The sequence below is a fragment of the Cetorhinus maximus genome, chromosome 22, assembly GCF_964194155.1.
Source record: "Cetorhinus maximus chromosome 22, sCetMax3.hap1.1, whole genome shotgun sequence".
In the NCBI taxonomy this organism is placed as follows: Eukaryota; Metazoa; Chordata; class Chondrichthyes; order Lamniformes; family Cetorhinidae; genus Cetorhinus; species Cetorhinus maximus.
Window position 1 is genome coordinate 23867795 of NC_135900.1, and position 23288 is coordinate 23891082.

General features: G+C 41.4%; 1 protein-coding gene across 5 annotated transcripts in view; it reads right to left on the reverse strand.

Annotated features, from left to right (window-relative positions):
- Nucleotides 1-1187: 1187 nt before the first annotated feature.
- The window catches only part of LOC144696533 (protein O-mannosyl-transferase TMTC2-like), a 207474-nt gene continuing 185373 nt past the window's right edge, over nt 1188-23288 (reverse strand). For all 5 annotated transcript variants that reach the window (XM_078567932.1, XM_078567927.1, XM_078567928.1 and 2 more), the window contains 2 exons: nt 15046-15109; nt 1188-4996 (listed from right to left, as the gene is read on the reverse strand). In XM_078567932.1, coding sequence (XP_078424058.1) covers nt 4802-4996; nt 15046-15109 — 259 coding nt within the window. In that variant the 3' untranslated portion in view covers nt 1188-4801. The remainder of the gene's footprint in view (nt 4997-15045; nt 15110-23288) is intronic.

Genomic DNA, 23288 nt, shown 5'->3' on the forward strand with positions numbered 1-23288 from the left:
TATTCTGCTAGCCACATCCTCAAAAAACTCCAGTAGGTTTGTCAAACATGATTTCCCTTTCATAAAAACACGTTGACTTTGTCTAATCCCATTGATATTTTCTAAGTGTCCTGTTATCACATACTTTGTATCAGACTTCAGCATTTTCCCTATCACTGATGTTAGGCTAACCAGTCTGTAATTCCCTGTTTTCTCCCTCCCTCCTTTTTTAAATAGTGGGGTTACATTTGCCACCCTCCAACATCTCCAGGGTTATACTTTAGTTGTGAAATTTTTGGGCTTTGATCCCTGAAAAACCTAGGTCGACTTTTACATGAGGTAAATGAAGTATAGATTTTTAGGCCAAAAAACATGGCGTTGACTTTTATCTGGGATCGACTTTTACACAAGTATATGTGGTAAATGGAGCCAAGGCTCAAAATGGTTCCACTTACATGGGGACAGAGCCTTAATATAGCCAGGCCAGCCTGCTGCACCAGTCAACTCCTCAAAAGTTAAAATCGACTCTAATTTTACAGCAAAGCTTACTGGGAAAACAACAAAAAGAATCAATGAATTTTAATAGCATGCAGTCCAATATATAATTCAGTACTCAAAACTTAAAATGAACCAGTCACTGGTGTGACTGCAGTAGGCTTTTGGTTATATTTGAGCCTGACTCCCTGAACTCAAAAGATTCTTTGGGATAAGATGCTTAATCTATCTTCAATTTAGAATGAAAGGGAAAAACAATCTTTATGAATTGCATCATAAGAGGATTAACAAGAAAAACACTAAGAAAGGTAGGAGAGAGGCATCAATGAAGGATTATGCAAAAATAGCTCTGGCCATAGTTTTAGAAGAAAATGAAAATACAATGGCAACAGGTATGGAATCAAGAAATCCAAATGATAGTTAATCTAAGTTCTCAATTTACTTTAGGGCCGACAATAAGCGCATATTTTTAATCAGGTTTGAGCAAGGCTGTTGTTGACTTTAAAGTGGAAGCAATTATAACTAGGAGCAGCATAGCATTTAATTGGTGTTGCTGTATTACCAGAGCAATGTATTCAATACACGTAGTTATTTCCAATTAATCTTCTTTTCAGTCTGATGTGGGTGTTATTGCGTATCTTCAGGAATGAGTGACTCTCACTGATACAAATTTAAATTTCTTTTTGTATAACCACTTTATTAGAGATGCCGCTACCAACTCAAGAACTATTTTCTTAGTACATTTAGTAATTATGGTTTATGAATGCAGCCACAAAAATGAACACAAGTAGATCAAAAAAAACGCGTGGTTTATAAAATAACGATGCCTACTTCCACACAGAAGAGTCAGTTATAAAGCAAGGTGGATTGTGTCATTTTATTTCAGTAAAGTTAATATTCAGTCAAATAATTTACTGTTCAGATCATTTCCATTCTGCACAAAAATGTCACAGAAATTGTATACTCCATTTGAATTGCTGCCTAATGGAATGCACCTATCACAGATTTCAAAGAATTTTCCACGAAACTCGATTTATTACACGATAATTTGATTTAAGAAAAGACTTTGATCCAGCAAAAGAAGTGTCACTGTTTTTAAACCAAGAAACCCATATGTGTAGCACCTGTGCCTTCACATGTTTTTTCCACATCTCTTTTAGTCCATCCAATGGCTTCATTACAAGGTAATTACTCAAAATATTTAGGGCAACAGTTCATAATGTAATATATTAATTTTTTCATGCTCTGGCATGTCCTCAGACAGATTTACTGGATATACAATAACAGTGTCGTAATGCTCCTCACCATTTTAGCCCATTAGGGAATGTCATACATATTAGCCAATTAATATTACTTGTCAGCTGCCTACCCACTATTGTTGGATTAACAGATGGAAAAGCATCTGTGTACCACAAGTCCTTTCTGTAAAGTATTTTTTAAGAACAAATAAAATCTAATTGAGTTATATAAGGTCCCCACAGAGTTTCTCTAGTGTGTTCACCAGAAGGATCAAAATCTTGAACAGAGGTCCTAGCAATGCCCAAAAAAGGGAATATACTGGCGCACAATTAAAAAGCAGGATACAGTCAAAATCCAGTTCCATTCACAGAGCATTTTCGGAGCATGGGTACAATAGTTTGATATGTACACAATGCCTTCTGTTCTCCCCTCTGATGGAAATGGTATTTGATGTGTGTGGCATAGGAGTGCAATGCCTCAGACTACACGCTACACATACTGTAAAAAGAAACAGAAAACCACACCACCAAAATTGATCAGCTCTTTCTTAGAACCTTTACCAACAATTTGACTGTATTTCTTACAACATCTCTGCTAAACCAATTATTACCATGTAAAGATTGGTTTCCTAATAGGATAAAGAAATGAAAATTATTACATTTTATATTGCATCAGATGTGGTTTAGAAACAATGGAAACATTTTTATTTCTGTACATTTTTATGATAGATACCACAAACATAAACTGGATTTAAATGATATTTTAAACATGTCATATCTCATAATCGTCCCCTTCAGAAATATTATTGATGTTGGATAAACGGCAGTTAACGGACTTGGCTTTAATATCTCATGTACATTTGTCAGCAATTAATGTGTCACTTGTTTATTATGTTAGATTATTAATTTATGTCTTTCATTGTTTTCTTTGAATAAAATAACTATAATGCCCAACACTTCTGTTGGCTTTGTATCAATGCAGTTTATTGAAATGATTAAACCATCACTTATTCAAATGTCAGATTTAAAACGGCTGCAGGGATTTGTTCATCTTAGGCAATTCGTCGTGAACCTATATAATTGCTATTCCATATTCTGTAAGTCTGATATTTGTGCAAGACACATTTACTCATATTGTGCCCTGAAATTATGAGTGTAAATGTGCAAAACATCACAAACACACTTGAGTCGTGTTTCTATCACTGCATTTCTTTATTAGGGAAAAGCTTGTGTGCTGGCATGTTTGCAGTCGTCATACAAAAGGAAACACATCTACAAATTTGGATAATTTATACAAATAGAACAATTTCAAAAAATAAAATTTTTAATTTAGTAAACACGTTCTGTGCTCTTTAGCACCGTCTGGAATTACTCCACTGTATGCAATCCCTGAGCAGCAACACAAATGTATTAATTATCAGCTTTTCTCAGAACCTGAAAGCATTGGCCAGGAAGAGAGGAAGTCTCCCCTGCATGGCTTAGGTTTCACCCTTAACTCTTGGACAGACCCATGAATGAATCATTGCTACAACACAATGCCAACAAAGCCGGAGCAATTAGTCACTTCTGCCGCGCAATCACACAAAAGAAGAAGAATAAGTCCCTGCTGTTCGATTTAATTGAGAGAAGTACAGAAGCAAAGTGATGTATTTGTGTTGTGACTCAGAAGTCATAAAAATACACCTGTTCCAGGCCAGTAAAATCAGTTGAATGCATTCAGTCAATCAAGAAATAACAGATGTAAACAAACCGAAAGAAAAATAGCAAAAAGAACAAATGCAGCTCATGATTTTTTTCCTTTATCCCTTAAAATATCAACAAATATGCCTTTACTAAAATTTATCGAATTCAAAAGCAAACAGGTCTGCTATTGCTATAGGAGAAGGGGATACAATTTAATGTTTCCTTTCTCGTTCCCTTTAAATTACAGTAACTCATAGTCAATGAAATGGCCCAATATCATTTTGCCAAAACCAACATCGAAGCAGTTTATGCACAATTGTTTACAGTACTCCAGAACTATACATAACATGTCGAACATGAAAGACACCTTTGCAGATGCGGGCACACTTTACAAATACTCAACCTCAAGGTCCAATAGCTATTGTACTGATAGCTCAACAGAACCCTCCTAGGTCATCCATCAGCCCAGACAGGTACGTGCCCAATTCACAAAGCCTTCAACAATTTGTTAAAACAAAGAGTTTTGTGATTTGCCTGCAACTTGCTTACAAGTGGTAAGTTGCAGCAAAAATAATTAGCCACTTGGAGATGCAGAGTAGACAGGCACATCTAAACTAAAACTATGTGAACCAGGCAATGGGTGTCAGGGGTGGAGAAGTGTTGAGACTGATGTATTCCAAATGAAAAAAGTAAATTTGTTAACAATGTTTATCTTCATCCAAAAAGCATCTGTTTTTTCCCTAATCTGCTTTATTAAGTGCTCTGATTACCTGCTGGCTAGGCAGCACCAAGGAAGACCAGGCTTTTGTAAAATCAGGGGTCAGAATTCCAGGGAAAGACCTCTCAAATCCACCACCCACCCCCATCCCCTCCAATACAGGTCTCCATCATTTCTGGGAGCTTTCTATTAGCTTTGTAAGGGGTGGAAATTACAACTGTCCCTGAAGAGACCAAGGGCGTACAGCAAGAAGACAGACCAGGGAAGGGGGTCTCCGATGCAGGTGTTTCCACTCTTTTGGCTCAGTTGGGCCCAGGTGCAACATTGGAGTCAAGTACACCAAGTGAGTTAGGGCATACTAGCATTCAGAAGAGTAAATGAAGGCCCACCAGTGGGCAAGCTACCTGGACCCCGAAATAAAGGATTTTTTCATTAAAATCTTCTAAAGAATTACAGAGACTTTCTCTCTCTGAGGGTCAGATGGATGCCAGAGTTCCTGGCGGTGTTCGGTAGGTGTGTGCAGGAGATGCAGCCGCCACATCCCATAATAACCAAGTGCTTCCTACTGACTCTGCAAACTCCAATTGGGTCAGTGCTGGGGGCCATTGCCAGGATTGCGGCCAGAAGATTTTTGGCCCTCACATCTTTGCTGATTCCTTCTTGTTTAGTGTTTCAAAAGTCTGCCTGTTTAAGTTTTACCATCTCTTTTTTTTTGCACATTCAAGCCTTGTTTCTCCATAATGTTCCGCAGTTTGCGAAGGTTGGACTGGGTAATGGCATCATCAGGCTTGAGTTGAAGAGCTCGGAGGTAATTAGCCTCAGCCTCATGCAGTTTTCCATTAAGATGAAGAATGGCTCCCAGGTTCATCAATGCTACAGGGTACTGTCAGAAAAGAGAAGACAGAGTGAGAGGGAAAGCAGAAACACTCTGTAAACGTTGACTATGGGTAGAAAGCAAAAAACAAACAACTGCTCATTAATCAGTCCTTCAGGCAGATGAGTATGTGTAAGTTGCAATTCAAATAGTACTGTGTAAGATTTAAAATCAATTGACTTTCTAACATGGCGACCTGTTTTTTTTTTTCTAAACAGCACACATTTGAGACCCACATTATTATATAAGTGGAAAGTTTCTGGAGTATATTTTCACTGCCATTGCCTGAGCGATAATCCAGCTGAGCGAAACGGATCATCTATCCATTATAGAACACAGACAGATTTCATCTTGTTGAAATGAGATAATATTCCAGCTTGTTCTACAACGTGAGTGAGCTGCATTACTAGATTATCACCCAGGCAGTGAAGGTGAAAGTTACTCACTCTATGCTGAAAAGGCACAGTGTTTCCAGTTCAACTTTCCATGAAAAAGTCGTTGCGGACTGAAATCATACTTGCAATACAAGAGCCTAAAGTTGACAAAACAACTTCAAAAACAGCCCTGGGAATAAACCTATGGCACATCAAAACATGTAATTACGCTGCAAGTGCAGTGCCACATGGCCTTGTAACTTAAGCTGTGGTATATTCAACATTTCATTATGCGTAGCACCAGAAAGGTGCATAAGTCATGAAAGAGTGAAGATGGATACACATGCTGAATGCAGAAGATTTATTTTCTTGATGGGTTTGAGGGCAGTTGTAGTGATGGCAAAACTTACAGCACTCGCTATCATTACAACTGTGAAACTGAGAGTGACGTCTATCATTGTCACATGTGCTGTTCAACACAGAAGTCCAGATGTTGCTCAGTGATTCTTTGCTCCTCCACAAGGTGCAGAGTTAAAATCCCCACAGATGGAACTCTTCTAAAATCACTTAAATTAGCATGAACATCTGTTTTTTTGCTGTTGGTCTTGCTGCAAAAACCCTTGAAAAAATTGGGCCACGTTGAATGGTGTGTAACTGGGTCACAACAATGTACCTCGTTCATAAATACTGCTGAACAAGCACTCTGGCCCTGAAAAACTAATGCTGTCATTTTATTAATTTTCTCTATTATGATTTTTTAAAAATCCACAAATTTTTAAAATAATACGTTTTTAAACGTTTGCTTATATGGCATTCAGCTTCTAACTTAATCCCACCTGCGTGTCACAACTTTTATTTTATTTGTGAAATGATAAAAAAAGTGAAGGATAATCAGTGCTTTTTACTTTCTTGTTTGTTGTCTGAGATAATTCTTCAATGTGATTGGCTGCTTAGCCTGCTTGATGATCTCACTATTGCCAAACAGCAGGGACAGGATTTTCCCTCTGGGGGCTGAAAACAGAAATCAGGACTGCTTCTAGGTCCCAACGTGCCCCTGGGGGCAAACAGTCACGCGTTGTGGTTTTCTTGGGGGGGCATCCTATGAATTAACCTGCCGGGCCACCATTGTGGAAGATAACACCTCTACAGGACAGCCTGTGGCTGTCTCTACATGCATGCAGGCAGGCAGGCAGGCAGGGAGGACCTCTAGACCTGTCTGGAGTGCTACCCAGAAGGAAAAAAAAATTCAGACCAGTACTCTTATTTCCCAGTTTTACTGGTGTTCCATTTTAAGGTATACAAGACCAGTTCAGACCAGTATTCTTTTTTCCCAGTTTTTACTGCTTTTTTCCTTCTGTGACCAAGAGGCCACCTCCAGGCACCTAACACCTGTGGGAACAGAAAGCAACTGGGAGTGCCAGTCAGCCTCCTTTAATTGGCTTTAAGTGGCTTTCATTGAGCCATGTTGGTTAGCTGCTGCTGTCACCTCCCCTGATCCCAGCCCTGGCGGCGGCTAGAAATCCAGCCTGAGAGATCCCGGTGAGCTGATGTTGGAATCAAAGTAAACCAGGAAATGTTTACACACTACACTACAGAGATCACTAGATCTTTGAAGGCAGCTTTCTTTGAGGTCAGCAGTAAGCTCTGTAAATTCGCTGATGACTGTAAAATGCAGGCCAAGTTGTCTTTTGCTACATCATGCATCAACAAGGGAAAATCATTCTTCTCAATTATACTGAAAACCCCTATAACTTTGCTGAGGCATCATTTGACACTGGCAATACAATGGAAATAAAAAGCAGGAGAGATGTAAAATGACCAGCCAATCCGATATCACTCATCTGCCCCTCCAAACCAGCTGAAGTTGATGTTCTGCTTCCTACTTTCCCTTAGCTCAGATTAGCACTCTTCTTTCCCCTGTTCTACATGCATCTTTCATCTCACTGTTCAAGCTGGCACCCTTCTCCCCCTCAACACCCTATCTATCTAGCACTTTTCTTCACCTCCTCTCCCTCTCAAACTAACACTCTTCTTACACCTCCTCCAGCTGACTCTGGCACTCAGCTCCCCCTCCAACATAATTCAGAATGGGTTTCTTCTTCCGACCCTACCCCAGTTCAGGCTGTTGCTTCATCATCCAATCAAGCTGCCACAGTTTTTCTTTCAGTTTCCTCAATTCAAGCCGGCATTTTCCTGTCACCTTCAGTTAGTACTGACCCTCTCCACCTCAAGCCCAAAGTGCCCTAGCTTTTTCCCTGCAACTTACTAGCTTTTTGCCTCTTCTGCACTCCACCACAACCCCCACTCCTCCAACCCCAATTCCTAATCATCAACTTAGAGGGTCACCATGAATTGGCATAGTTCAGAAAATTAAGCCAAAACCTTGACCATTTGGTTTCAGAAACACCTGTCTCTTTAAAAAAGGAAATTACTTCATATATCTGCAGCACAGTAGGTATGTGCACATTATTTTCTGTATCCTGTCATATCACAGCATTTGAAGCCTAAGACTAGAGCTACGACAGGAAAGGCGCTTTTAATTTAAGTGATTTAATTTGCTGGGGCGGAACCATATTTATTCATTGTCAAATTGGACTGGAAGATTTGGTATGCAGCCAATTTCCCTGCTGGTTTATGAAGAAGGATATAGACACATCTTTGGTAATCTGAGACATTCACACAGCAGCCTTGGTTTTTGAACATCAGTCTTCAGTTTCACAAAGACGTTGTTCCTGGGACAACGCAGTCAACCAACCCCCCGGCCAAAAACATTTCTCACATCTTTATCCTTTCTGTTGCCATGCACCTTCAGTGGCTAAGGCAAGTTGTCAAAAGGGATGCATAGCCCTCCAAGTACTGAATAGGAAACCCTGTTGATCACATACACAATTCACAGAGCCCTCTTTGCAACTTGATTTGCTCATTCATTTTCTTTGTAAACAATCTCTGACATTATACTTGCTTCAGGATACGTACCACCTTCATTATGTTTGTATGCTTTGCAGGCCACAAGATTAATGGGCGGTATAATGGTAAATGAATGTATATTGGTGAAGTTTCTCAAACAGATTGTCTTTTATTGAATGCAGCTGATGAAACTTTTCACCTCATCAATAAAGACAGTCATTAATGCTGGAGTTCAATAATCCACTACTGCGAGACTTCCATAAAAAATGACACCACCTACAGCTTTGCTGGTCAAATGATCAAAAGACTTGCTTCATTTCCTGCAGTAGATGAGACGTTTTATAAAGTGAGCGAAAGAACAGAAAAGTGCAACATTAACTGACACAGAGATACTAAACCCATGAAAACCTTGAAATCCACAGCGAAGCAAATTAATCATCAGGCTGTGCCAATGCAACGTTCACATGGACAAGTAACATACAAGGTGGTTAGGGCAAATCAGAGTCTGTTGTCAAATAATGTCCTCCTTCATTTTTCTTGTGTCTGGTCCAAATTAATATCAACTACAGACACTGAGAGAACCTATCTCAGAATGAGACTGGGGTTAAAGTTGGGAGAGGAGGGGAGGGGGAGGGGGAAAGAACAAAAGACACTTTTCAGGGCTTTGTTCAAATGTTTAACACAAGCCAATCAAGCGAAATATAAATTAGGACTGGAATAAACAAATATACTTGGAGACAACATAATTGGTTTTTAGAGGTACAGGATCAACGCTGGCGAGGTGAATGCAGTTGAGTTTGTGCCATTTGGTAAACAAACTATTAAATGACTGTTAAATTGTATTTTTTGTAGGCGCAGGGGTCAGAAAGTCCCTACGGCTACTGATTGACACTCAACTGCCACGTAGTGTTGGCCAAGTCCATTTCTGGGTGGTCAAATCAATCATCGTCCACCTAAATTTTTTTTTATTAGGATTTTGATTCTTTCTGTATGGTGCATGGCAATTTCCATCTGGCTCTATATTTGTTACTCAATGTAATACACGGAGTCATGCAAAAATAATTGGTAATTGTCAGTCTGGCATGTACGAAATTCCATGTTTGGCATCTCTGTTAATACAAACGATATAATATTTAACAAATTTGAATGGCAACAAACTGATTCCAGTCTGCAAAGCTCTACTGACCACAGAGATTTACAAACTATGCAGACCTTTTTATTATAATTTCTGTGCTTTGCCTGGAGGTGTAACTCTAGACTCAGTATCCTGTGATTGTTTGTATGAAATGACATTGGATAGAAACATTTTACAGTGAAAAATGTTACTACCCACATAGTTCTGACGGGTGAAGCAAAAGTTTGTCGCAATACTTCGGATATGAAGTACAAGTACATTGGTTTTCCATTAACAGCACATATGTCATCTGGGTCATGGCATTAAAGGCAAAAGGAGGGGATTTCAAAGTCCTGAACTCAATGTAGGCACCAAGGAAACAAAATGTAACAATACACTTTACTTTTTGCTTAATGCATTTCAGACAAAACTTCAAAGTGTTCTTTTTCAGGCACTGAAAAGAAAGTAAATTAGCAGATGTTGGAGAAACAGCTCTTCCAAGTGCAGCTGTTCAGAATCATGTGCATGTATAGTGCAGGGAAAAGGAATGCTCAACAGAAAGACAGTTACACAAAAAGCAAACAAGGAAACGCAGCAAAAGTTCTGATATCGGTCTCTGGCTCCTAAAAACAAAGTTCCCTTAACGCTCAGTTATTTTTTATTTATTCTTTCATAGGATGTGGGCATCACTGGCTAGGCCAGCACTTATTGCCCATCCCTAATTGCACTTGAGAAGGTGGTGCTGAGTTGCCTTCTTGAACTACTGCACTCCATGTAGTGTAGGGGAGGGAATTCCAGGATTTTGACCCAGTGACAGTGAAGGAACATTGATATAGTTCCCAAGTCGGGATGATGTGTGGATTGGAGGGGAACTCGCAGGTGGTGGTGTTCCTATGCATCTGCTGCCTTTGTCCTTCTAGGTGGAAGAGGTCATATTTGGAAGGTACTGTTGAAGGAGCCCAGTTCAGTTGCTGCAATGTATCTTGTGGATGGTATACACTGCTGTCACTGTAAGTCAGTGGTGGAGGGAGTGAATGTTTAAGGTAGTGGATGAGGGGCCAATCAAATGGGCTGCTTTGTCCTGGATGGTTTCGAGCCTCTTGAATGTTGCACTCATCTAGGCAAGTGGGGAATATTCCAGCACATTCCTGACCTGTGCCTTGTAGATGGTGGAAAGCTCAAAGTTGCAGTTCATCTTTGCTTTTAGGGCGGCATTGTATTTTGCACTATAACTATGCCATTTGCAGCTTCTGTGCTAATTCTTTGAAGGGTGTCCCTCACAACACAGGCACAAGATATGCACAACCAGTTTTTAAAACTTATTTTTTGTGAATTTAATATTCATCCACATGAGGGATGTTAAGTGCTGAGGAATGATGCAATTTATGCTTTGGACTGTCAGCTTTAATCATGGCTCTATGATTTGATAATGCAGCTGTGAACCATTTTGGGATGTTCTACCGTGTTAAAGGTGCTATATAAATGCAAGTTGTTGTTATGTAGAGCTAACCTCTTGCTATTTTAGAAAAGCGCACCCTTATGCCGTTATTCTGCCACTCTGCGGCTTCTCCACGGGAAATGGTCAATTTTGAGGCTATGAGTGCCAACTAGGATAATTTTCTCAGGAAAGGTGGGGCATCGGTTTAAAGTCTCATCTAAAAGATGGCACCTCTGACATTGCAGTAATCCATCAGTACAACAAGACATCAGCCCAGATTATAAACTCAGGATCTGGTGGGAAGTTTAAAACCGTGACTTTGAGGTCAAAGTTTCCTTGGCCCTTAGGCCAAATGCCATCACCAAAATAAAGCCATAGACTGGTTTGTAGGTGACGGTGAAGGTTTCAAATCTACCATGATGGATAAATGGTGCCAATGTAAGTCAACAAGGACTGGAGCACAGTAAGAATAGGGCTTGGTGCAAGCAGTATACAAGTGAAAAAGTAGAGATGCCATGACAGTATTCAAAAAGGATGAGGATGGTCACCCCATGTCTTGGCTAATATTTATCTCTCATCCAATGGTACTGAAACAGACTTCTGTTCATTTAACTCATAGCTGTTTCGGGGGCCTTGCTGTGTGCAAATTGGTTGCCACACTTGCTTGCATAACCGCAACACTCCAAAAGCAATTTACTGACTGTGAAGCACTTCCAGATGCCCTGATCATATTAAAAGCATTAGATAAATGTATTTTTAAAATGTCCTTTGAGTTGGAGTTTCACAAGGGTGGAGCTCAGCAAGGAGACAACTGGAAAAATCAAGTTTGGAGATAACAATGGCATTATAGCGACTTCAGAGGTGGGCTGAGCTAAGGCTGGAGATAGGTAATATTAAAATGTTTAATGAAATGTAGGATATGGAATTTGAAACACAGTAAAGTCGAATGAGATGTCACTGAGAGGTAGCATGTAAATAAGAAAGAGGACTGAATGGCCTACTCCTGTCCCTATATTTCTTACTAAACTCCAGGTACAGCATTCATGAGCGAAGGAGAAGCCATGGTCAGCAATGCAATGTATGCACTGGGAAACACTGCAGCTTTCAAATCTGCTATTTGATGGACATTTGCCCCCAGCACGATGAATGGATTTACTCAAGGCAATTTAAAATGTGTTAACCGCTTTAATATTCAAGGCAACTAAGTATAAAGTCCCAGAGCAACGTTGATTGTCAGTAACTGCTTTAGCCAGGTTCTAACCACACTCATGGATCAAGGTTAGGTGACTTATGTGAGGCTGACATCCTTTCAAGGATTAAGTGACAACTTGGTGGAGGACAAATCCTTCCTACGCTTGTTTACATTTTTTGCCATGAATTCACCTCTTAATTTGATACCAGATCTTGAAAACAAGCTGAAGAATACTCTTTCATTACCTCCTATGAACTTCAAACCATGAAGGTGAGCTATTTGAAAATATAATTTAAACACAAATGTTAGCCAGGACATGGGGTGAACTTCCTTGCTCTTTTTGGAATACTGTCATGGGGTTTTTACCTTTTATGCTTTATACAACACAAGGTTAACCTGCAGTGGGACATTGGACGGGATTTTTGCTCCTGAGATGGGTAGCTTGAGTCAAGAAATTTCCATGCGCAGCACTCCCATCTTGGGGAAAAGTCCCCGACTGGTACGATTTCCTCTGGGGATAGGTGCAGGATGGAGTCAGGCCCACCGTATCCAGATGCATATCAGCGATGGCCACAGGGGCTGCTGAGTGCCAAGGCAGGCTACTTAGAAGGTCCGCCTCTGTTCTCTGGGACTTTGTCCCAGATGTTTGTTAAATATAAGCCTCTCCGACCCTCATCCTTCACACTCCATCACCCCCACCTGATCCCCTGTCCTATCCATAAACTAACATATGCCCCCACCCAACCCCATGGCTCCTTATAATCTCCAAGCCAATTTAATGTCAACTCATACCCTCTCCCACCCACCACACTATGCTTGATTCCCCAGTTGCACTCTCTATTCCAACTCACTCGGTATCCACCATGGGCAGACCCAAGGAGCCATATTGAGATAAAATAAAATAAAGACCTAAATATTTATTACAGGTTTTGCTATAATAAAAAACCACTCCCATTCATGAAAAGCTTCAAAATACCCTCAAGTATTTAATCCCTTATCAAAGCAAACAGACTTGTATGCTTAACCCATTATCAAAGACACCAAATTCTTTAATAACCTCTTTGAGATGTCAATCAAACTGTGAACCTACAAATCCCCTGCTGGGATAATTGTAGGTTATGGAAAGCAGCAAACCATTAATAATGATATAATGATAGTCATTGGGCTAATGTCAACAAATACCTATTGTAACCACTAGAACAGATTTTTTTCAGCTCTCATAGACAAAGGCAGGCTGTTTCTTTCCAAATTTGTAAAGGACTGGGGATTTAAATAACTTCACAGCTTGAGTACTTTTCAACTCTTGCTGACACATGCAGGCTGTTTTTTAAGATTTTTTAAATGTGGGGATTTAAATAACTAGATGGCTTGACAGTTCTACATACCTTACCTGCCCTTCATGGACATTTACATCATCTCCATAAATTCATGACTCTCAGACTGAAGGATAAGGCCCTTGCTACAGAGTAATTGGGCTCTGTTTGAACTCAGCACTGAGTTCAAATGGCTCTGCTGAGTTTGGGTTTCCCTCACATGAGAGTCCCCTCGTGGCAAAATTGGAAAATGGAGGTGGGACTTGCGGATCCAGGTCCCATCCGCCATTTTTATAGGTACGTGGAGACTCCACAACCCTTCAAAAACCTGGCCCATTGTTTTCATTGAAAAATAGTGAGAAAGGCCCTACTGATCCTAAAGAAATCGGCATTCACCAAAATCCTATTATATGTTTTATCCAGTACATCATGCCACATGAGTTACTTAATGTCCTCATCCAAAATTTCCCAGAGAGGCTTTGAAAATGCAAATTGAGTATCATCACAAATACAACGTCTTAGTATTTATTTTTCATGTTAGCTTAAAGTCAAAGGCTGCTGTTTAAACATATATAAACATAAATTAAAATTAAAAACATGTTAATTTACCAATATCTTCAATATAACATACTTTTTTGTAACTCATAATTATAAACCTCATAAAATTTTATACATGAAAACTAATTTTTCCTTTAATAACATCTTTTAATGTCTCCCACAGATGGTGTCTAAAAGCACTATGAACTGTTTATATCAGCACTGAATAAGGCGTTTTTTTTAATATAAGAATAGTAATGCTTCTTGATGCAAAACAAGTACTTGTGTTCAGAACAAAATAATGACTGCTAACTATAGACAAAAATACATTTAAATGTCTATCTGTTTACTGCACACCGTCACTACGTGTAAAGTGCTTGTAAAGTCACAGCCTTACCTCGTAATTTCTATGGCTATGTGTTAAGTGCACAATTAAATAACATTTCTGGAAAATGGTTAATTTAGCTGTGTATTACACTTATCTCTTCCAATGCAGATTCTCTATCAACTGTTCATTTATCTACAGAAATACTCAATGTAAGTATTATCACACCTGGAACTCTAAACTGTTCTATTATAATAGTAGAAAATTTTGAAATATCTATCATAGCATAATTTATGTGATTTCTGCTATGTATCCCACTGTGTACTGAAATGGGATAAACAGATTTAGGGGTTTAGGGCGCAATTTCCACCGTGTATCAACAGGAAAGTCTCAGCAAGACTCCAGAGTTAGGACCAGATCTAAATCTGAAGCTCAGCACCATGAGGTCCCTCAGGAAGGCTTTCTCACACCATCTGAGCTCAATATTGTGTGGGACATAACTTCAGAGCAGTGTTGAGCCAAAAAATTAGAAAAGTTGGACCTGCTTGGGCACTTCACAAAATTACCACAGTTTTTATTTAAATATTTCAGGAAAGCAAACATCTCACTTACAGTCTTCAAACATCAGCACCAGGTAAGAGAATAGCACAGAACATGCTTGTAGGCATACAAAGAGCTCTCTTCTGCCAAGCATAGTGTGATTCCCCAGCTGCAACCTTAAGTGCCTTTAACAGGGGGTGGGGGGGGGGGGGGGGGGGGGGGGAGGGAGGTGGGGCATTGTTTTCAGATGATGTAATATATAGAAGTCTGTGTTAATCATGGGATGTCGCTGTTCTGGTTATGATTGTATTCACTTACATTCGGTCGCAGTCCTGCTGCCAATCCATAATGTTTCTCAGCTGCTTCATTCAGGCCAGCTTGTCTGATGAACAAAAAACAGTTTTCAAATGAAATGAAATCTGACTTCAGACACGTGTCATAAAAATGGTTTACATTTCAGATAGAAAAGCTGACAGTGCTACCAGATGTTCAACAGGGAGGACACAGTGTGGCAAATACACCACATAGCATGAGAAAGCCTATCATGTATTGTACCTGCAGCATTAACGACAATTCCCAAAACTGTTAGTAATTTTAGAAGTAATTACTGTCTGCTAAATTGCATTTTAAGCATAAACACCCAAAAAACTTCAAAGTATTGGCACGTTTTGTGCAAATTCATTAGCATTATTGTACTTTTAAACAATGCACCTGAAATACCTATAGTGATCATAACATTAAACATTGATACATGTCCCACACTCTTTCCTTGACTTAAGATGGCAAGCCATGTTGACAAGTGATTCCATGGTGCCAAACACTCTTCATGTATCTGGTCTAGAAAACCATACTTCACGTCTGGGCCAAGGCTGTTAACATGCGTACGGAGTATGAGGACCAAGCTAGATTCTGTCCTCATACAATATTCATTCGCATGCACTTTCCAGCAGGAGCCATTGAGAAAGATCAGGAGTGGTATAGAACCAGAAAATGTTGGAAATACTCAATTGGTTTGGTAGCATCCATTTCAGGTTGGTGAACTTTTGTGTGAACTGTTAACTTTGTTTCTCTCTCCGTAGATGCTGCCAGACCTGCTGAGTATGTCCAGCATTTTCTATATTTATTCTGAATGATCAGCATCCACAGTATTTTACTTTTGTTTCAGGAGTGGGAACCCTGGTTGATCTTCCCCTCCCTCGCCTCAAGGCCAATTGTAGCACCCCTATCATCACTCTGACCAAGATTGATCAATTCAGCACAACAGGAAATCTTCCCGGTCTACATAGCTTCCACTGGACAAGGCCTTAATGAAAAAGTGTGCACTGACCTACTGGAAGCATTATCTACTACTAGATTGTTTTGCAGCATTATTTACAAATAATCGTATGTATGGCGCTACTGTGTTTGACTCACTGCAGTGTTTCCTACTTAGTGTTTCGATTTAGTGTTTGGCAAAACTTTTGGAGTGGTAGGAGCTCGGTATCGATAATTTCCCAGGCTCCTCGAATATAATGATATATTTCCATATGATTGTTGCCATTACATTGTGTTCTTTTAAACAAATGAAGGTGTTTTTACTCACAACTCTCATTTACCTCACAAACTGTCTTCTGCCAAAATTTTTGAATGTCTTTGCTACTGTTTCATAGAGAAATTGATCATATATGAACAGCAACATTGATATGCTGGGGGCGGGGGGGAATAAATCTTATAACACTAACCAGTTAATCCAGTTCTAGCAAACAGTTCCATGTGAGGTATAATATTATAATTCAGAATATTTGTTGCCAAATACAGATCAATTAGAACAATAAATTAAATTAATTATATATTTATGTGTTTAATGCACCCAATTGAGAACTATCAACAGTTTAGGTCCCTATTAGCAAAATCTTTTGCTGGCCTGTTGAAATATAGCATTTAATTAATGATCATTTATAGAAGCATGCACAGCTAAAATATTTACAGTAAAGTTTTATTCTGCAACTAAAGACCTTGGGGTACTTCCTCAACTGCTACCCAGGTGTAAAACTAAAAATGAAAATCAGCTCATCCCTATAATGGGCAACTGATCTGCCAGTCCGTTTTATGCTTAACTGACAAGTTGAAATTCTACCTTGTTACTTCAACAGAGATATCCTAACATCAAACATTGGTGGAATTTGCCTACAGATTTCTTTTTTTACCTAATGCTCTGATTTCCAACTATCTTGCTAGCTGTCCAAAAAGCGATGATGGGAGAGGAGAAAGTAAAGACCAGCTGCAAAAGTAGGCTTTTCAGAATGGAAATATGTTGTGAGTGGTCTGACAAAGGGGTCAGCGTTAGAGTTTCTCCCTTCAGGACATATATAGTGAATTGGATCAAAGAATTCAGGGAATTATGCTGAAATTTGCTGAAATTGGGGCTGTGGTAAAGACTGCAGGGGACATAGATAAGCTAACAAGATGGGCAGATAGATGGCATTTTGGTGTAGAAAAATATGAATAAAACAATTTGCAAAGAAGAACAGGCAAAAAGATAAACTTTAAATGATAAGACTTTAAATAGAGAAAATAATCAAAGTGGCCTAGACATGAAAATACACATTAAAGGTGGTACCACACATGGTTAAGACCATAAAAAAGCAAACAAAATCCTTGGTTTTGTAATTGGAGGCAAAGATTTAAAGACCCAGAGGATAATGTTGAACTTAACCAGACCTTAGTTATGTCACAACTGGAGTATGGGGTAAAGTCTTGGTCACTTGCTATCAGAAGAGTATAAAAGCAATGGAAAAGATGCATCCTAGATTCGCTAGAGATATACCAGGGATGAGGTCTTGCAGTTATGAAGAGTAGCATAAGAACTACGAATCATGGAGTCATTTACGGCACAGAAGGAGGTTATCCAGTCCATTAAGTCTATGTCGGCTCCCCACAGAGCAATCCAGTCAGTCCCACTCCCGTGCTTGGTCCCTGTAGCCCTGCAAATTTATTTCCTTTACGTGCCCATCTAATTTCCTTTTGAAATCATTGATTGTTTCCACAACCATCATCCTCGTGGACAGTGAGTTCCAGGTTATTACCACTCGCTGCATAAAAAAGTTCTTCCGCACATTCCCCCTGCATCTCTTGCTCAAAATCTTAAATTTGTATCCCCTAGTCCTTGTACAATCAGCTAATAGGAAGAGATTTTCTTTGCCTACCTTCTCTAAGTCTACCATAATCTTGCACCCCTCTATCAAATCTCCCTTCAATCTCCTTTGCTCCAAGGAGAACAGCCCCAGCCTTTCCAACCGAACCTTGGAACTAAAACCCCCCAACCCTGGAACCATTCTGGTAAATCTCCTCCGCACTCTCCCAAGGACCTTCACATCTTTCCTAAAGTGTGGTGACCAGAATTGGACACAATAGTCTAGTTGGAGCCTAACCAGAGCTTTATACAAGTTCAGGATAACTTCCCTGCTTTTGTACTCAATGGGGAGGATCTTCCGGTTGGCGAGCGGGGGCGGGGCCCGCTCACCGACGCGTAAAATGACGCGAGATGACGTTGGGCGGAACTCCCGACGTCACCCAGCGTCATTTCAATTTTCAGGTCAGTGGGGGCGCAGCCAAATCAGCTGTGCGCCCGCCGACCTGTCAACAGCCTATTGAGGCCATTTAAAAAGTAATTGACATCATTAATGGACCTGCCCGTTCAACCTTAGGGTTGGCGGGCAGGCCAGGAGCCCTGGCGGGCTTAAGAAAAAGCATGAAACCTCATCCATGGGCGGGATGAGGTTTCATGAGGGTTTTTAAATATTTAATAAAGGTTTCAGTAAAAGTGATGGACATGTCCCAACTCATGTGACAGTGTCACATGAGGGGACGTGTCAGGGAAATCTTGCTACCATTTGTTTAACATTTTTTAACTCGGAGCCGATCTCCCTGAGGCAGCACTTAGTCTCAGGGAGATCAGTGCGCTCTTTCGCACACATGTGTGAAAGAGTTCACCCTCGACTGAGGGAATCCCCCCACCGCCCGCACAGGGAGTGCATATGGCAGATGTCACGCTGAGCGGGCCTTAACTGGCCTGCCCATGTAAAATGGCTGCGTTGATTGGAGGCGTGCCTGCCCACGCCCGCTCCTGCACTTCCCCCCCAATGGGGGGGATAATTTTTCCCAATGTCTCTATGAAGTCCAAGATCCCATATGCTTTGGTAACTTGCCACCTTCAAAGATCAATGCACATGTACTCACAGGTCCCTCGGTACCTGCACATTCTTTAGGATTGTGTCATTAGTCTACATTGCCTCTCCCGGTCCCATCAGTCAAAATGCATCTCTCATACTTCTCTGTATGAAATTTCTTCTGCCATTTTTTTGCTCATTCTATTAGCCTATATATGTCCTGTTACAGGAGATTCGTATCATCCTCACTGTTTGCCACTCCTCCAAGTTTGTTATCGTCAGCATTTTTTGAAACTTGATTCCATGTTCCAAGATCCAAGTCATTTATATATAGCAAAAAGATAGTGATCCTAGCACTGACCTTTGGGAAACACCACTGTCTACTACCCTCCAGTCTGAAAATCAGCCATCTACCACAACTCGCTGCTTTCTGACCTTAAGCCAATTTTTTATCCAATTGCATACTGGCTCTCCTATTCCATGAGCCTCAATTTTGTTAACACCCTTTAATGTGGTACCTTGTCAACTGCTCTCTTAAAATCCATATGGACAACATTCACCACATTTCGTTTGTCAAACATCTCTGTTACTTCATCAAAAAATTCAGTTAGGTTAGTCAAGCACAATCTGCCTTTACAAATCCATGCTGGCTGTCCTTGATTAACTTAAACTGTTCAAGCGCCTATGGATTTTTCTCTGATATGTATTCCAAACCTTACCCACCACTGATGTTAGACTAACCGGCCTGTAGTTGCTAAGACAGTCCGTGCACCTTTTCTTTAATAATGGTATCACATTTGCCACTCTCCAATTCTCTGGCACCTCTCCAATAGGGAAGATTGAAAGATTAAGGCAAGCCCTTCCAATATCTCCACCTCAACTTCCTTAGCAACCTGGGATACAAGCCATCTGGGTGAGGTGCTTACTATTTACATGCTGGTAGAAGATTTTTGGGTTCTCTTCTGTGTTGATTGCCATTCTATTCCCATTCTCTCTTTGCTAGTCTTATTTTTCACTTCCCTTCCCCTCTCAATCTATTATATTTGATCTGGTTTTCACTTGAAGGACACACCTGACATGCATCATACACCCACCTTTTTTGTTTCACCATAATCTTTACCCAAGGAGTCTCGTTTTTGGCTCCCTTTCACCCTTGTTGGAATATACCTGGCCTGTATCTGAAGCATCTCTTTCTCAAATATCACAGGTTGTTCCATTACAGTTTTTCCTGTCAGTCTCTGGTTCCATTTTACCCTGTTTAGATCTCTTCTCATCGCATTGAAATTAGCCATCTTCCAATTAGATTGCTCCTTGCTCTTCTCTATTGCTAATCTAAAACTTATGATGAGATGATCACTCTTACCCAAATGTTCCCCGACTTGATCACTTGGCCCACCTCATTTTCCACCACCAGATCCAGCAATGCCTCCTATCTAATTGGGCTGAGAACATACTGATCAAGGAAGTTCTCCTGAGCACAGTTCAGAAATTCCTCCCCCTCCTTACCCTTTATTCTAACATTATCCCGGTTGATATTTGGGTAATTAAAGCCCCCCAGTATCACCATTCTATAGTTATTGCATGTCTCTGTGTTTTCCCTGCAGATTTGCTCCTCTCTCACTCATTATTTGGATGACATTGAAAACCCCAAGTCGTGTGACCTTACCTTGCCTGCTTCTCAACTCCAGCCAAATGGCCTCTGTCCTTGCCCCCTCAAGGAAATCCTCTCTTTTCAACATTGCAATGTCTTCCCTAATCATTACTGCCACCCCACCTCCCTTTCTCCCTTCTCTATCTTTTCTGAACACTTTATATCCTTGTATATTAAGTGCCCAGTCTATTGAAAGCCATGTTACTGTCATTGCCACTACATCATATTTAAATGCTGCTATTTGTGCTTGTAGCTCACTAACCTTATCCAACGCACTTTGTTTGTTTACGTACGTGCATTGTAATCCCATATTGAGGTTTTTTTTAAAAATTAGAGCTGTGAAGTTTAAGGGTGACTAGATAGAGGTCTTTCAACATGATGAAGGGTTTGAGTGCTCAGCTCAATGGTAACAACAGGGCACAGATTTAACATAATCACAAAACAAATTTAATTGCACAGCAGGCATTTTAAAATGTGAAATTCTCTGCCACAGATAATCGCTGAAGCAGAGCTCATGAATTATTTTAAAAAAGAATTGGACAGCCGTTTGAGGAAATATAAAAGGGTATGCGGAGATCAAGGGTGGAATCTTCCGGGCCCACCAGCAGCGGGAAGCTTGGCGGGAGGGCGTGAGGCCAAAGATCAGTTTCTTGCGACTTTGAAGGCAGGTCGAGCTTCCTGACGAACAATGTCAGGAAGCTCTTTTACACGCATTAGCATGTCATGCATGCTCATTAAAAGGCCATCTCACCAGAATTAAGTTCCCCGCCCGCGAGAAATTAGAACATTCACATTTACAACTGCATAAAAGAGGCATGCACCTGGCGAGGTTGACTTCTTCCAAGGCTTTGAAGTGATAGTCGCTGCTTTGGCCTTCTTGGGGACGGCTCACAAATGTCAGTCTCTCGATTGAGGTCGGTTGTTGGTAGGCCCAGCCGCGTGAAGGCTGCACATGGGAGGCATGACCAGGGTGGAAGGGTAGAGCGGAGGATGGACACGGGAGGCAGGCTAAGCGGGGAAGGGCGGATCGGGGGCTGTCCGGGGAAAGAAGACACCTTGTCCAGGGAAGGATGGGAGGCTGTCCAAGGAAGGAAGACAAGTTGTCCGGGGCAGAGAGGGAGGCAGTAAGGGAATGCAAGGGTGAATGGACATTGGATGGAGGGAAGGGCCTTGTTTGTTGGATCTGAGGGCCCTGTGGTTGGGTGGGGAAGAGGATTTATGGGCAGGGATGGTGGTAGAGAGCTGTACTGACAGAGCGGGGCCAGTGCAGTCTATGGTGGGGTCCCAGGGGTTGAACTGAGGACACTAGGCAGCGGAGGGAACAGTCATAGTGAAAGGGGGGAGTGGGATGCAGTAGGGTGGCAGTTCCAAGGTAATAATCGGGTTGCTGAAGGTTTCATGGAGTGGTGGGGGGTGTCATGAATGGGAGGAGGGTGGCTCAGATAATGGGAGGGGTCAGGGTCGAGGTGGGCATGGGGATGGTAACGGGTGCAAGTTCAGAGAGGAGAGAAGGCATGTGGAGGATGGCAGTTATAGGTGCAAGGAGGTTCAAGGGTGACAGAGGAAAGAGGAATGGTTATATTAGGTGGGTGGAGTTCAAGGTGAGCATGATTGGCCATCTAAAGGGACATCCTAATGATCTTGAGGCCGATGGGCGAGTGACATGCTGAGTTGTCTTCTCTTCCCTTTGGTGAAGCCCACATGGTAGCAGGTTTGCTCTCTGGCTCATGGGTTACATAACATCAAGATCCCAGCAAGGTGTGGAGCTGCCGTTCATTCTGTGCAATTTGCCATCTGCTGTTGTCAGAGACAGGAATGAAGGGAGGGAGGGAGGGAGGGAGGTGGATGCCTCCAAGGGGCACAGCTGGTGAGCAGCAGCAACCTCCCGACTCCAAACCTCCATCCTCCCAGGTGAATGGTCATGGCTGACAATTAAGGGCTCACATGGTAAGTCTTTCTATACTGCCAAGACAATGGTCTCTAAAGAGTCTCGAGGGTAATGGAGGCAAGCTGAATAGTGTCTGTGGGAGGGTTCTCGCATATGGCTATCATCTCTCCAGTCAAAGAGCAATGTCTCCATGCACGCTTTTGTATGAACAGGAGGAACATCTATCTCTGTTCCTCCAGGATGTCCTCCGCCTGGAAGGGGTGAGATGGGGATACCATGTTTAGTCAGAAGCCAGGCACAGGGCTTAGCATTGGCATGGTGGCTCTAAGATAGACACAAGTCTGCAAAGAATATGCTCATTAGACTGATTTCGACAATTCATTCATAGATGCATTGAGGTTTAGTTGATGCAGGCTCCAGGCAAACCCTGCCTTTCTATTAGCTCTCATCTAGATGAGGAGGAGGATGACCCATCGCAGATTAGCACAGGGCCAGAAGGAGCGATGGCCTGAGCAGCAAGAGGAAGCAGGGCCTCAAGAAAGTCAGGATGCTGGTAACCAGGGGACAGTGCGATGTGGGCATTGGCCCAACAAAGGGTATATTGAGGACAATGCAGCTATCTACAAATGAGTGAAAGGCAATGCTAGAGGCGCCTTGGGATGTGCTGGATGTAGTTGCTCACATCTGCCAGCTTCTCCAAAAGGACCTGGGCTACAAGAACTTGGAGGCAATCCCATGCCGGTGGCATTAAAGGTCACCATCACCTTAAACTTCTTTGCCAGTGGTTCCTTCCAGGGCTCCACAGGGGACCTATGCAGCATCTCCCAGTCAGTGTCGCACAACTGCCTCCGGGAGGTGACTGATGCCCTGTTTA